The sequence below is a fragment of the Lolium perenne genome, chromosome 3 (genome assembly GCF_019359855.2).
Source record: "Lolium perenne isolate Kyuss_39 chromosome 3, Kyuss_2.0, whole genome shotgun sequence".
Classification (NCBI taxonomy): Eukaryota; Viridiplantae; Streptophyta; class Magnoliopsida; order Poales; family Poaceae; genus Lolium; species Lolium perenne.
In genome coordinates this window covers 171,493,823-171,510,146 of record NC_067246.2, presented here as the reverse complement: position 1 = coordinate 171,510,146, position 16,324 = coordinate 171,493,823, and the positions used below count along the sequence as shown (strand labels likewise).

The 16,324-nt window shown below is 46.3% G+C and overlaps 1 protein-coding gene across 1 annotated transcript; it reads right to left on the bottom strand.

Moving 5' to 3' along the window:
- Positions 1–225: 225 nt before the first annotated feature.
- On the bottom strand, positions 226–7,549 carry LOC127342636 (IAA-amino acid hydrolase ILR1-like 1). The gene is made up of 5 exons (XM_051368622.2): positions 7,113–7,549; positions 4,270–4,395; positions 2,815–3,129; positions 1,466–1,594; positions 226–878 (listed from the first exon to the last, which is right to left on the bottom strand). Exons 1-5 carry the CDS (start codon positions 7,533–7,535, stop codon positions 471–473), a joined length of 1,401 nt encoding a protein of 466 aa, XP_051224582.1. The 5' UTR covers positions 7,536–7,549; the 3' UTR covers positions 226–470.
- Between the last annotated feature and the right edge of the window lie 8,775 nt (positions 7,550–16,324).

Here is a 16,324-nt window from a genome sequence, read left to right as displayed (position 1 = left end):
GGCATGTACCCAAGCACCAAAAGACGTGGAACGTTAGTGACCAAACTGTGGCTGGGTAAACTCCGCCCTTGCACGGAGGGCTGGGGAACTTGTAGTCCACGTCTAATTCATGATTACACATGACCGCAGCTAAGTGCAGGTGGCATCAACAAACGTTACTCTACGAAGGACGGCATATAAAGGCCACAAAACTAACCAGACCTACCACGAAATCACATGCTACAGTTAAGCAGAACAGAGACTTTATAGCATCTACCAGAATACTGCTTCAATGCAGTCAAATGCTGCTTTTGAACACGCTGTAATCAGGAATTATGTACAAAGTGTTGCATAATCACCTGGCGATACAGAGATGGCCGTCTAGTAAGTCAGGTTGACTCCGCGCAAAAAAAGGTTGACTCCACGCAGAACATCCTTTTTATCAATCGCAGTTCACGTTTAACCAGAGTTTCATTCAAGAAAGGCATCATCTACAGCTCGTCGCGGGGTACTGCCTTAGCAGCCATAGCATGCTGGTGCTCAAGCAGGTAGCGATGAACGAGTGACGCCTGCATGGCCGCACCGTAAGGTAGAACATCCTCATTGATGGTGAAGTAGGGTGAGTGATGCGGTGCCTGCGGGCCGCGGGTTTCGTTGAGCATTCCCAAAAAGTAGTAGTATGTTCTGGGAACGGCCTCAGCGTAGAAGGCGAAGTCCTCGGAACCCATCAGTGGCTGCCTGTCTATCACGTTGCTGGGGCCAACCATCTCGCCAGCCACCTTCGCAAAGAAATCATGGAGCTCTGGGTCATTGATCGTTGGGGGGAAGAAAGGTTTATCTTTGTTCATGAAGTCCACCACAGCGCTGCAACGCTGGACAGATGCCTGTGACACTATGACCTGAGACAAGAAGGATGCCACATGCATTAGGATTTATCGACGAATTCAAAATGCAAAGTCTCACACTCAGCAGGCATGGCCGAGCAATGTGAATCTTCTTTAAATAGAAAAAAACTAACGTGATTTGTAATGCGTAGTACTATAATGTGAATCCTCTTTAAAATAGAAAATATTATCTAAATCACATTATTTTGTTAATATATTACAGTTCTATAAGTATTTTGTCGGCATAATCATTAATGATAAAACCAACACCGAAAGATACGTCCTCTCTACAAACGCCAAATGGTGCAGCTTTCTAAATGAAAAAAAAAACATAGTAACCGGGGGACAGACTGATCACAAGCTCATTGTTAACTGATTAATTATTTAAAGCAGAGCTGTTGTAAATCTGTGCACAAACTGCAATGTTTAATCATCAACTTGATATTTTAATTATAAAACATTTAATCCAAGAATTCAAGCCCCAACAGTAATATTTAAGTCGATTTTGTTTCATTGTTTCTTTATTTTTTTCAAGAGCCAATAATTCGGAACTGAATGACCAGATAACCGACAGAAAATTCCCGAAGTTACAATACTGTTACCTCTTCGATCCGCTGCTTCAACTGATCAAAACTCTCCTTCAAAAAGGCTCGGAAGGTACCACCTATTGTGACAGAATCAGGGATGACATTGAAGGCTCCACCACCTTGAAATTTTCCAACTGTTACTACCTGCAGAACAAATCCAACAAAAGAAGGGGAAATTGGATGTTGGAGTACACATGAATGACTAGGGATACTAACAGAATGATTAGGGCTATCAGTTTATCACCAATTATAAAATAATAAATACCTATAGGCAGCCACTGGAAAAACTTATGAAACATAACCAGGGAACATTGTTAATAGATGATCTATATTTATAGGACTGTCATGTGCAGAATATCGTTTCATCAACAAACAGTTCAGAAGTCCAAGTCAAAACAGTTATGAATTTACATAATAGACAGCTAAGCATTTTATGGTAGTTAGAGGGTATATTAGGAGCAGACAGCTTCCTTGGCCTGCAATAAATCAAAACTAAAAAAAAATTATGGGCTTGTTAATCCTAAAAATCCTGGCAGTTTTGATTATCAAATAATGGGTCTGCCGACACAACATTTATTTTCCTGGCAAAATTCTCCAGGTAAGTTACTTTGTGGTGGGGTACTGGAAAAACTATCGCTGAAGCCATAGTTAATGTTGTGGAAAACTAAATAATGTTGCTCAAACATTAAAAAATCTGGGTTTGTAAATTGATTCTAACAATGTCTCAGGCTTATTAATTGAGTATAACAAATAATCTCAGTCTTATAAATCATAGCTAAGCACTATCTGTACTATAACTATGCATGAACAAGATAACCATATTGTACCAGATATAATATGTACAACACAAAAAAGAGCGTACCCAGTGCTGAAAGCTCCCACACATTGTAGGGTTATCATTTCCAGGGCATAAACTTTAGACATTTAATTTGGGTGGTCACTAAAATCTTGTATAATATGCCCATCTTAGTTGCAAAGGAGTCATTTTAGGATATACAAATCCTATTTTAGCTATAGCATAGCATTCTATTGCACATCCATGGCTATATTTACGGGTTCTTTTGGCATAACTTTGCCTTTAACGTCTCCAAATGCTTAGAACTACGGTACTTTTTGGCATGGCTGATTATTACTAACTCGGGAAGATAATGAAATTCGCACATCATAATTAACCTGGTGGTGACTGGAACAATTAAAACCCAAGTACATTCCTTGTTTGGTAGTTGGACCCATAAAACACTACATAACTGATCTATCATCAATGCGAACTCCACGAAATGTAAATCACGTAATCATGGTCAAAGAACTATGTGAATCATATAAAAATGTTAAATAAATTAAGTAGCTCAAGGATTGAATAGCACCTGTGAATCCAAGGGGTCAGCTTCTCGGGAAACAAGCTGTTGAAGGCTTACAATAACACTGGAAGCAGCCAGAATTGGATCGATAGTGTGATGAGGAAGTGCAGCATGCCCTCCCTTTCCACTTATTACTGCCTCAAAAAATCCACTCCCTGCCATTATAGGTCCGGGCCTAGATGCCACCACACCAATGGGCACAATGTCAGCTACATGAATCCCAAACATGGCCTCTATGTTTTCCACAGCTCCAGCTTCTAACATTTTCTTTGCCCCACCACCACCTTCCTCAGCTGGTTGGAAAAGGAGAACTACAGTACCCTGCGGTAAACAAGAAGACACATGTAAAAAAAATGCAGGTAAAAAATTCCATGTCTATGAGAATCTTTTTCCATGAATAGCAAGATGTTGACATAATTAAACATAGGCAGTCACATGGTTCAGCTTGTACATCACTGAACTGAGACCTAACTAGGGAGTGGGGACCAAACAATTCTTGGACTAGCTGTATGCTGTCTGACCAAAGCAACATATCAATTATTGAACAACCAAATGCACATGCACATTTTCCACGTAGTGTCATACGAAATTCCTAACAGGAAGGCTTTCTGAAATATGAAACAGTGAATCACCAAAACTGCACATCTCTTGAAAATAATTGAGGACATACGAAACCAAAATCATTGCACTTGTCAACTGCCAAAATCTCCAAAGCAGTTCAGGAAAACTCAATGGTGGAGTGGACAAAGCAAATACCAAAATCCTATCGGCTATAGTTAATCAAACAATTTTTTTTTTATCATAACCAGCATACAGAATCAGGTTATATCTGAATCATGAAAGTCCGTATATACACCAAAGTAGCATGTCACCGCATTCTTTGACATGAGCATCAAACCGTTGCAATTTGGTTCCATCAAATTTCATACTCCCTCCGTTATTATTTAGTTCGTGCTGTGGGTTTAGTCAAAGTCAAACTTTGTTAAGTTTGATCTAGAATATGGAAAAAATATCAATAACCATAATGCCAAATGCATATAATACGAAAATAGAGTTTATGATGATTTTAATAATATATATTTTACATTATAGATGTTAATATTCCTTTCTAAATATTTAGCCAAAGTTTACTAATTTTGACTTTGACTAAACCCAGAATGCAACCTAATTGTGAACAGAGGGAGTAACATTTGTACAAGAAACTTTAAAAAAAACGTGAAACATCAAGCACATGGGCAGGAATAATATTCTGACTAAATTTTCAGAGTATTATTTTTTAGAGGTTGACTGCCTTTTCATGTGAACAATTCGAAAGCAACAATAAAATGATGAAACCTATATTTAAGTGTCAATCTCTAAACACTCTATCGGCATAAAAAAAAATTCAAATCAGCTTGCAAGTTTTCATCTTAAAATGAGAAGTCGCAATCTTTTACAATACATACAGAATTATTAACCAACCTGCAACTCATCACGGAGCTCCTGAAGAATCTTGGCAGAACCCAATAGCATAGCAACGTGAGCATCATGGCCACATCCATGCATCTTCCCAGGCACTTTGCTCTTATGTTCCCATTCCACGCTTTCCTGAAGATGCATAAGGGTAACTTAAGTAACATACAGCCTTACTTCAATGTGGGCACAGGGATGCTTACAAAATTTAGCACCAACAGATAATACAAACAAATATTCGGAATAGCAATTATGTGTTTATACACCAACCGTTGGAACAAGATGGCTCTTCAAGATAATGCGCAGGGTAAAAACTAAAAGCAGGTTGACAGAAATCCTGCAGTTCTAGTATAAGAAATATGCGTTTCTACACACACCAACCGTTGGAAGAAACGAAACAAGATGGCATGTAGATAATCAAGCTACAGCGACTAAGTTCAGATATAATCAGATAGTAAATCATGGGACTACGAGCTTGTATAACAATATGGCATAAGGGCATCTCCAACGGGGCGACGCAAATCGGACGCCCAAATTGTCCGCGTGCGTCCGTTTCCGTCGCCCCGCGGACGCGAAAATGACCGTTTTTGTCCGCGCGTCCGTTTGCGCCTGGGGGTGCCTCCAGCGGCCCGACGCATTTGCGCATCGGCATGAATTGGGATGTTTGAAAACAACAAAATAAACAGTTTCAACAAGTCCAAATTTTTAAAAGTGTCCATGAAAATAAGACGGTATCCTCTAGGCAATGTCTTCATGGCCAGCCAATGCCCACTGATGCTCAATCAGATCCGTTTTGCACACGGCCTCGTCAGTGACTTCTACATTCATATGCAGATAGTCCTCCCAAGATAATGCCCCAGGGATTGGCGCAACCAGCTAACCTTGGAAATCCCAGTGGTGCTCATTGCGGCCATGAGGGCGCTCGTTCTCAACGACCATGTTGTGCATGATCACGCAGCATGTCATCACCTCATGCATGGTCTTGAGCGACCATGTTCTTGCCGGGTGACGGACAATTGCCCACCGAGCTTGGAGCACACCAAATCCTCGCTCCACATCTTTCCGGCAAGCCTCTTGCATCTTGGCAAACCTCCTCATCTCCTCCGAGTTTGGATTACGGACAGTCTTCACCAGTGTGGCCCAGTCAGGGTAGATGCCATCAGCAAGATAATATGGCTTGTCATATGCATTTCCATTGACCTCGTAGCTCACCCGGGAAGCTTTGCCTTGCATAAGCCTGTTGAAAACCGGTGATCGGTGCAACACATTGATGTCGTTGTTGGAACCGGCCATGCCAAAGAATGAATGCCAAATCCATAAATCTTGAGATATGACAGCTTCAAGAATGACAGTCCGTCCCTCCGCATGCCCGTTGTACTGACCCTGCCATCCAAATGGATAGTTCTTCCACTCCCAGTGCATGCAATCTATGCAGCCAATCATTCCCGGGAACCCTCTATACTCGTTGATAGACAACAGCCGCCTTGTATCCTCAACAGTTGGCTTCCTACAGTAATGTTGTCCGAACACGGCAACCACGGCTCGGCAAAACCTGTACATGGACTCAAGGCAGGTGCTCTCACCCATTCGAAGATACTCATCGAATATATCAGCAGCCATTCCATTTGATAGCATGCGAATAGCTGCGGAGTATTTTTGGTAGGAGGTGAAGCCTAGCGCACATGTTGCATCGGGCCTACATTGGAAGTAGGGGTCGTAGTTTCTGACACCCCGTAGAATGACCATGAACAGGTCCCTTGATAGGTGCGCGGCGAGGACCGAGCCGACGGCGTGTACTGCGGCGGTGCGGCGTGGCGGCGGCGGGTGAGGTTGGGGAGGTGGCGTCGCACTAGGACAGCAAAGAAGGGGAAAAATAAGCAAATCGAAGCGGTCGATTTCGCTGTCCCTAACGTGCGGGACCGGGTAAGAAAAGGAGGACGCTCGGCGTGACCACGCAGCGTCCGTGGAGACGCAAACCTGGCGCATATATGGGCCAGGTTTGCGTCGCCGCGGATAGCCCGGTCACTTTGCGTCGCCCTGTTGGAGCAGGGCCCAGACGCATTTTCGGTCTCCGCGGACGCAAACGGTCGCTCAGCGACCGTTTCCGTCGCCCCATTGGAGATGCCCTAACTGTTTCATCACAATATGGGACAAGGTTGAATACTAGCTTTACTTTATAGGTGCGCATAGGCTACTCACGTGATTCATTCCCACAATAAGCATGAACCTACTCTTGTATGATCCTAGTCAAAAGGATAGGAAACTAGCCAGGATTAGGTTAGTTTATGTCCCTCTTTTTGAATACAAAAGAATAGTTTGCCTCAACCATCTGTCTAGACTAAAACTGTTTTGATATACTACCGTTTTTGTATCAGAACTGATAACAATTACACTTCACATTTCCCTGCTGTCAATTTCAGAGATATGCATCCTCCTGGCTTTAAGATTTACATAAAATTATCTCCATATTCCGAATTAGTAGAATATGACCACTCGGACACTAGTAACTGAGAGGCGTATTCAAAATATCAGGTTTCGTTTAGGTTTTTTTTCTGAAAAATGGTTGCAATCTTACTGCGCTTATATATTGAAATAGGTGCCAAGCGTCATCAAGACCACTTCCTCTAGTAAGATTAACAAAGGGTGCTGAAATTCTACAATTTCGCGCTCGCGGATAAAAATATAAAAATGGATCGGCAGCCGAAACAAGAAATTTCCCCCTACACACCCCAGCAAAGCTGAAACACGATGAGTCAATACAAACATCAAATTCAGGTGCTATCCTAAATTCCTTCCTAACCATAAAGCAGTAGCAAGAAAGGACAGGAGAAAGCAAAGGACAAGTTAGTAACCTGCATGGGGAGGGCGTCCATGTCGGCCCGGAGCGCGACAAAGGGCGGGCCGCCTGTACCGACGGTGGCGACGACGCCGGTGACGGCAAAGGGGTGTCTGTAGGGGATCCCCATGGCGTCGAGCTCCCTTCGCACGAGCTCGCTAGTGGCGAACTCCTCGTAGCCCAGCTCCGGGTTCTCGTGGATCCGCCGCCGCACCCCAACCATCCAGTCCATGAACTCCGCCTCCTTGGCCCGGCGCAGGAGCGCCGCCGGGTCATCTAGCGCCGCTCCGCAGCTCGCCGCCATGGCGGCGAGGAGGAGGGCGGCGCGCAGCAGCAGCATGAGAGGCGAAGCACCCGCGGCCATGGCCAACAGTAAATGAGTTCCGCCGTGGTGTTCTCGGCTTTTGTTAGTTTGGACCCTTGTTGTTCGGAGTATCATCCATCAGGCGTTCTGCCCCACTTGAGCTTGGTTTGGTTTCATACTTTCATTTCTGCATTTTTTTTGGCTTCCTTTTCCTCTATCCTTTTTGGGTAGTCTTTTGTTTCGAGACGCCTGTTAATTTTCTATTTTTATGCTGGATTGGCTTTCAGGTGTGATGATATATTGGATTAGCTTGAGTAGACTAGTTTGGTTGTTAAAGTTTTAAAGTGAAAAAGAGTATATGTACTTATTTTTAGAGTGATGAAGTTTGGTTGTTAAAGTGAGTGGGCATCTAGTTGATTACGACTAAATCGTGCTCAAATGCATCCTAAGAAAGCCTTACCATAGCAATTTGAGAGAACTTATTGACTTACTTGATGCTCATGAGAAAAACCTTCAGGTTTATCATATTTTATGCAACTCAAAGCTTAGAGCATCTACACCGGCGGCCCCAATACGATTTGGGGGCCGGCACTATTTTTGGGCTCACACCAGCGCATCCAATAAAGTGTTGGCGCGTTGTCGGGCCCAATAAAAACGTCGGCAACTCCGTGCCGGCCCGTTCACAATGGGCGTGAATCGGACGCGCCTGCACCTCGCGCCACGTGGGTTTTCGCGGGTGGGCCGCCTTGGCAGTGACAGGAGGCGACGGGTCGCATTAAAAACGACGCGTACTGGATGGTCGTCGGCATCAATTGCATCTCTTGGGAACCGAGCGATGAGGACGGCGGTGGTGACGAGGAGGCGACTGGCCACGCGGCGTCTACCCTCCTTCCCCACACGCCTTCAGTGCACGTCCGTCGCCGCCCTTAAAACCCCGCTGCTCTTCTCCCCTGTCGTCCAACCCTAGCTGTCGCCACCACTCTCTCAGACGCCACGAGACACACCCACCGCCACACCACCACCACGCGATGGCGCATAATGCCGAGGCCGGCAGCAGCGGCGGCGGGCTTCGGTCGTTGCAACTGAGCTACGACGAGTCTGACGTCCTCTACTAGCAATGCATCCCGGTGCCGCTATAGTTCAAGCTACCGACACCTCTCCAACGCCGGCAACGTCGTGCCACCGCCTGGACCGTAGATACGTGCCCTCATCGTCGAGCGGCGGGCGCACATGACTCCAATCAAGCGAAGCCAGCCAGCCGACACGCAGAATAGCTCGGCGTGGCCGTGGCGTTTCCAAGACGAGCGCGACATCTAGATCGTGCGCTCGGCCGGCCGCTTCAACCGCATTGTTCGGCGGGCCTGGTGGCAAGGACGCGACGTCGACGCGACGCTGGCGGAGTACGGCTACCGGCTACGCATCCACGACGTCGACCCCATGCGCTTGCGGACATAGGCATCCCCAATGGGCCTGCCGAAGATGGTACCCGGGGTTTTACTAAAGGCCCACGACCCGAAGATTATGAAGCCCGGAAGCCCAGTCAGGAGATAGTTTGGAAAGATAGAATTGTATTAGGAATATTGACTTGTAACTATTATAGGACGGACTCAAATAGTTTCCCGAACTCTGTAACTTGTATATCACGAAACCCTCGGCTCCGCCTCCTATATAAGGGGGAGTCGAGGGACAAAGAAAGGATCGATTCTATTGTCAACGCAACCCTAGTTTTCTAGTAGTGGAGTACTTTTCCGGCTGAACCTTCGAGATCTACTTGCCCTCTACTTCCAACTAAACCCTAGTCTACAATCCGTAGGCATTGACAAGTTAATCCCTTGTCAATTGGCGCCGTCTGTGGGGATTAGAGGTGACAAGGAGCTGATCTCGATGGCACGTTCACGATCGTCGACTTCTTCGGTAGCAAGCAACGCGATGGATAGAGGTAAACAGATCGAAACTGATCTAGTCGATTTTGTTCCTCACCCGCCCTCCCGTTTGGATGCATATGCGTATCTGGAGGAGCCTATGGAGATGACGTTCGGAAGGTTCCACTTCCGCGTCGAGAAAGAAGGATCATATCTTCTCGAGGTTCCAATTTCGTCGGAACCGTCGGCGGTCGGTTCCAATTTTTCGGATTCAACGTCATCGTTCGAGACAGGCGATGAGGATATTTTGCCGCCACGCTTCATCAAAACTACGGCAAGCGAAAAGCTCGCCAAGATGTTCGGCAACATGTCCTTCAAGTCGTTTGCGGACTCCAATATAAGCAGCGACTCAGACAGCGTCGACAGCTTCAGCTTCATCGACAAATCCAGTTCCGTCGGAGAGGTCTTCTCCGATCTATACGACGGTGTCACCAATCCCGACAAAGGTCAAAGTTCAAAATATCATCAAATCTATGCAATCGGAGATACAAGCCGACCATAGGAGGAGACATCAGAGGACTTCGATAACGCGGGAAATCCGTACGTCGATCCCGTTGATCTTACGCGAGGTTTGGGAACCAAATATGTCGGACCTGGAACACGACAGATGGTACAATTTCCGCAGGCAGTTTGGGATAGAGTTGCAAGAGCTATTGATGGCATAGAACCAATGACTGTAATGCAACAGCGGAAGAGTTGCAAGCATATCAATATAGACTCGCCCGTGCTAGACGAGAGCTCGAAAAACAGAAAGTGGAGCTGGATAGGAGGCAAGCCGCGGCTTCCACGTCAAGCAGGCGAAGAGCGGAGTTGAGTCGACAATCAGGTACTTCGGGAGGAGACAGTCACAGAGCGGCTCGGAATAGGGCAAGGTCTTGGTTGCAACATATACCTGAGGCTAAGAGGGAGAACCTAGTTCAAAACCTCGACATGTCCTTTATGTCGATAGATACAAGGGGGAATATTATTCCAAAAACACCAGAAGCTGGATATATGGCGACATAAGCTTTCATCCTGGCGTCCAGGCCACTTCCTGGAGATCCAAAAGAAGCGCTTTATAACATGGCCATGGCGGGAGTTGGAGCCATGGGAACAGCGTTTGCAAGTACGCCTCCCGAAGGATCTGCAAGGCAAAATAGTCCACGACCTACTGCAGCGGTGCAAGATCCTGCGAGAACGAGTGGGGCAAGAGACACATCAACGCAAGCAAGGGTGGACAGATCGTGACACGAAAGAAGGGAACGTCGGCACTCACCAGAGGTTGACGAAGAGGATATGTGCGGGCTCCCGTGCTTTACGAGACGAGTCCGCAAAACTCGAGTTCCATCAGGGTTTAAGCTACCCGATAATTACAAAAAATTCGATGGCCTGCAAGATCCTGAGGATTGGCTAATTGACTACCTAGAGACGGTAAAGCTGATGGGTGGAACTAGAGCAACAGCCATGCAGAGCATTCAAGTGCACTTGAGTGGAGCCACACGATCGTGGATAAAGAAGTTGCCTCCTGGTTCTATCGACAGCTGGGAAAGTTTCGAGGATATATTTGTGAAGAATTTCCGATCCAAGTGTAAGAAACCCGCATCATTGGAGCAGCTGAGGGTTTGTAGACAGAAATACGACGAATCAATAAGGACGTATATCCAGAGGTGGAACATCATCAAAAATTCGGCGGAGAACATATCTGACGAGAGAGCAATAGATGCATTTGTTGATGGAATTCGAAGGAGGGACTTTGTCGAGGATTTGTGAAGAACCAACCCAAAAACAATAGCAGCACTCATGGAAATAGCGAATCGCTGGGCGGATGGAGAAGATGTTGTTCATAACAAGCGGCATAGATCGCCTGAGGATGAGCTCAATCGAAACTTTCAAAATAGGCGACGATTCCCTCGACAGTTCTCAGATTATGATGCTCCCGGCCAAATATCGGCTGATTTTCGAGGAAACAACGGGGGGAAACAATCGAGACGATTATCAAAAAAGTGGTGAGCAGCGAAGTGAATACAAGGATGGCTCCCGTCCCAATAGGCAAAATAATGGACCAAGGTTTCAGAGGCCGTATGTATCACCCGAGGATCTCTTAAATGGACCATGCCAAATGCATTTTTACCTCGACAACAATAGAAAGAGGCAGTCAGGGCATCTGCAGAAGGACTACCGAACTTTTCTAGCACTGCATAGATATGCAGGGCATACTAGCACGCAGGTAGTACACAGAAACCCCCAAGGGCCAAGGAGTGAGATTCACCTTCCACCTCCACCCGCAATTACGGACGAAAATCGGCACCAGTTGCAGCTGGCGGCAGCTCCACAACCAGATCCTTATATCGACACCAGTGGTGCGGTCTCGATGATTCAGAAAGGCAGGCCGTCCAATAGAGCTCAGAAAGTAATATCGCGGCAAGTTTTTATGGCAGAGAAGATGCCAGCACCAACAATCGAGTATCTGAACTGGTCAGGGCAAGATGTCGGCTTCACTATAGCCGACCACCCGCAACAGGTTCCATGACCAGGACAGTCCGCTTTGATCTTACCAGCGGTTATCGCAGGATTCGACGTTTCACGAGTATTCATTGATGGCGGAAGTAGCTTAAACCTCATGTACGCAGATACATTGAGGAAGATGAACATATCCCTGGCAAACTTATTACCAACAGATACGCGTTTCCATGGTATCACACCAGAGAAGCCGAGTTACCCATTGGGAAAGATCAACCTCGACGTTCAGTTTGGAACCCGCGAAAACTACAGAAGAGAGAGGTTGGAATTTGAAGTCTTGGATTTCCCGTCGCAGTATCACGCTTTGTTGGGACGACCAGCCTATGCCAGGTTTATGGTGGTACCACATTACACATATTTGTTGTGGAGACTCCCTGGACCCAAGGGACCAATCACAGTAAAAGGAAGTTTCGCGCTAGCTGATAAGTGCGACAAGGATTTTCATCGATTGTCAGAGACTTTTGGGATGCAAGCAGAGTATATGGCGTCAGGCTAACAACTGATTATGATGTGTTGCCAGACGTAGAAAGGCCGCTCAAGGAGCCAACCTTTGACACCACCAAAGATTCCAAGGAGGTGCAGATCCACCCGACAGATCCCAAGAAAACAACATCCATTGCAACAAACATGGACCTCGCATAGGAAAGCGCGCTCGTCAAGTTCCTCCGTGAGCGCTAGGAAATCATCGCATGGTGTACAGCTGACATGCCATGAGTACCCAGGGAACTTGCCGAGCACCACCTCAACTTGGATCCAATGGCGAGGCCAATTAAATAACCTTTGCGGCGTTTTTCGGAACCAAAACGCAAAGCTATGTTGTCAGAAATCAATCGACTCAGAGAAGCTGGCTTTATCAAAGAGTTACATACAGAGGCCACGTGGGTAGCTAACCCAGTACTGGTCCCGAACAAAAACACAGAGGTCCTTCGCATGTGCGTCGACTTCACGTGTCTCAATAAACATTGTCCAAAGGATCACTTTCCCCTCCCAAGGATCGACCAAATTATCGACTCCACGGCAGGTTGTGAACGTCTTTCCTTCCTGGACGCATATTCTGGTTATAACCAGATCAGATTAAAAGAAGACGATGAGGTCAAAACAACTTTTATAACACCTTACGGCGTGTTCTGCTATAGAACAATGCCCTTTGGATTGAAAAACGCGGGAGCAACATACCAGCGGATGATGCAGAAGTGTCTTGCCACACAGATTGGCAAGAACGTCCAAGTGTATATTGACGATGTCGTCATAACAACAAAGAAGGGGTCAACCTTGATCGAGGATCTGAAGGAAACTTTCGACAACCTTGACAAGTTCTTCCTCAAGCTGAACCCGACAAAATGCTCTTTTGGCGTTCCTGCAGGGGAACTCGTTGGTTTTTTGGTTTCAGCTGGAGGAATCGAGGCCAACCCGGACAAAATCCAAGCCATCGTGACGATGCGGAAGCCAACAAAGTTGAAGGAAATACCACAGCTGACTGGGCGAGTTGCAGCTTTAAGCAGATTCGTCGCTAGGCTGGGAGAAAAGGCGTTGCCGTTTTACGCTTTGATCAAACAAGGAGAGAAGTTCCAGTGGAACGAAGAAGCAAACAGAGCTTTGGAGGACCTTAAGCGCACAATCTCGACACTGCCAATCTTGGCGGCGCCTAAGGAGAAGGAGCCTCTCATGTTATACATCGCAACCACGCCTCAAGTGGTTAGCACAGTCCTTGTGGTCGAAAGAGAAGAAGAAGGAAAACTCCACGGAGTACAGCGGCCGGTATACTTCATAAGCAAAGTCTTATCACCTTCAAAATAGCGGTACTCACAGTACCAGAAGTTAGCATATGGAGTGTTCACAACCGCAAGAAAACTGCGACACTATTTTTCAGCGCATCCGATAATAGTGGTCAATGAGGCGCCTTTATCCAATATATTAAACAACCCAGAAGCTACGGGTCGTGTCTCCCTTTGGGGAATAGAACTTTCCCCTCGGGATATCACATATGAGAAGAGAAAAGCAATAAAGTCGCAGATCTTACCAGACTTCGTCACAGAGTGGATGGAGCTGCAAAATACGAGACCTCCAGATTTGTCGAGAACTTGGACTATGAACTTCGACGGGTCCAAGAGACTAGAAGGAGCTGGAGCAGGTGTGATACTAGTATCACCTCAAGGCGACAAGTTGAAATACATGCTACGGATGACGTTTCCAAACGCATCTAATAACGAGGCGGAGTATGAAGCACTTATACACGGGATGAAGATGGCGAAAGCCTACAGAGCAACCCGATTAAAAATCTTTGTTGATTCTCAACTGGTGGCTCAACAGGTGATGAATCAATGCGACGCAGTCAATGACAGTATGATAGCATACAAGGAAGTATATGATGAGCTCGAGAAGCTGTTCGACGGGTGCGAAGTAAGTCATATCAGCAGGCTCAGCAATGATGAAGCCGATGTTCTTGCAAACATCGGATCGCAGTGTCTAGCAATGTATTCTGGGAAGAGATAACTGAAAGATCAACCAAGGCGAAGAAACAGCAGAAGAAGGAGAAGGATGAGAAAGCCTCGGGGGCTCCAGCAGCACTGGAAGCAAATACATCGGAAGGTGAGGAGGAACCACACGTGATAATGATGGTACAAACTCCTTGGATGCAGGCTTACGTATCGTACATCCTGAGGAAAGAATTACCCGAAGATCGAGTTGAAGCAAGGTGAGTTATTAGACGTTCCAAAGCCTTTACTGTGATCAAAGGAGAGCTATACAAACGAAATATTTCGGGAGTGCTACGGAGATGTGTCACACCCAAAGAAGGAAGGCTTATTCTGAAGGATGTACACGAGGGGGTGTGCGGACATCACGCAATCACTCGAGCTATAGCAGGCAAGGTTTTCAGAACAGGATTCTATTGTCTAACAACAATTGAGGATGCAAAGGACATACTGCGTATTTGTGATGCGTGCCAAAGGTTTGCCGTGAAACCTCATTCTCCGGCAGCAGAGTTGATGCCAATACCGCTGTCATGGCCCTTTCCTCAATGGGGTCTTGATATGGTGGGAAAACTGCACAAGGCGTGGCCAGGAGGATACGAGTATATGCTCGTAGCTGTCGATAAGTTCACGAAGTGGATCGAAGCGAAGCCGATAAACTCACCAGATGCAGCATCGGCAATCAAGTTTATCAAGAGTATCGTTTTTTGATTTGGAGTTCCTCATAGCATCGTCACAGACAACGGCAACAACTTCACATCCAAGGAATTCAAGGCATATTGCGAAGAGGTAGGCATCAAATTACAATTTGCCTCAGTTGCGCACCCGCAAACCAATGGTCAGGTCGAAAAAGCAAATGACATCATCTGCAACGGCATCAAGACGCGCATGTTAACACCATTGGAAAAAGCTCGACACACATGGCCAGAGGAGTTGCCTAGCGTATTATGGAGTATTCGAACAACACCAAATACAGCGACACAGGAAACTCCGTTCTTTCTAGTCCATGGAGCTGAGGCAGTGCTGCCGATGGAGATAGAACACAATTCCCCGAGAGTGGCGGAATTCAATGAAGAAACCTCGAGAAAGGCACTGGAAGATGACTTTGATGCACTCGATGAAGCTCGAGATGAGGCGTTGTCAAGGGTCACCAAGTACCAGCAAGATATGAAAAACTACCACAGTTGACGTTTGCGACCAAGATCTTTCCAGGTAGGCGACTTAGTTCTTCTGCTTACGCAAAATAGCCATGAGAAACTCGAGTCGCCATGGATTGGCCCATACATCGTCACAGAGGTAATTGAAGGAGGAGCATACAGGATAAAGGACAAGAAGATAGGGATAGCCGAGCCAAATCCCTGGAACGTGGCGCAACTTAGGCGTTTCTACGCTTAAAGTCGAAATATAGTCCTCTTTGTAAACATACAATGTACTGAAACGCCCGCGAGTTTTCAGACGCACTCTTTTCCTTTCAGGGCACCGAGTGGGGCTGGAAGGTTTTTAATGAGGCGGACTCGCAGTGCTGCAATATAGTAAATATATTGGTGATATACATCTTTTTCGTCGACAGGCTCGGGGGCTCGTTGACATAGGCATCCCAAATGGGCCTGCCGAAGATAGTACCCGGGGTTTACTGAAGGCCCATTACCCGAAGAATAAGAAGATTCGGGAGCCCAAGATATTATTAAGGAAAGACTAGAGTTGTAATAAGAAGTGTTATTTGTAATCTTACGGGAAGAGTTAGAAACCTCCCCGGATTCTGTAACTTGTACGGCACGAATCCCTCGGCTCCGCCTCCTATATAAGGGGGAGTCGAGGGACGCAGAAATCATCGAATCATTGTTCTCAAACCCTAGTTTTGTAATCGTCGAGTACTTTTCGGCTGAAACCTTCGAGATCTACTTGCCCTCTACTTCCAACTAAACCCTAGTCTACAATCCGTAGGCATTGACAGGTTAATACCTTGTCAATTGGCGCCGTCTGTGGGAACTAGAGGCGTAAGGATCTGATCTCGATGGCACGTTCAAAATCT

Excerpts from the sequence above, each read along its gene's own strand:
- LOC127342636 (XM_051368622.2), bottom strand. The coding sequence starts at position 7,535 with ATGATACTCCGAACAACAAGGGTCCAAACTAACAAAAGCCGAGAACAC. Across the intron at positions 1,595-2,814 it reads CTGACCCCTTGGATTCACAG|GTAGTAACAGTTGGAAAATT; the intron begins GTGCTATTCAAT and ends TTTGTTCTGCAG. Across the intron at positions 879-1,465 it reads TGAAGCAGCGGATCGAAGAG|GTCATAGTGTCACAGGCATC; the intron begins GTAACAGTATTG and ends TTCTTGTCTCAG.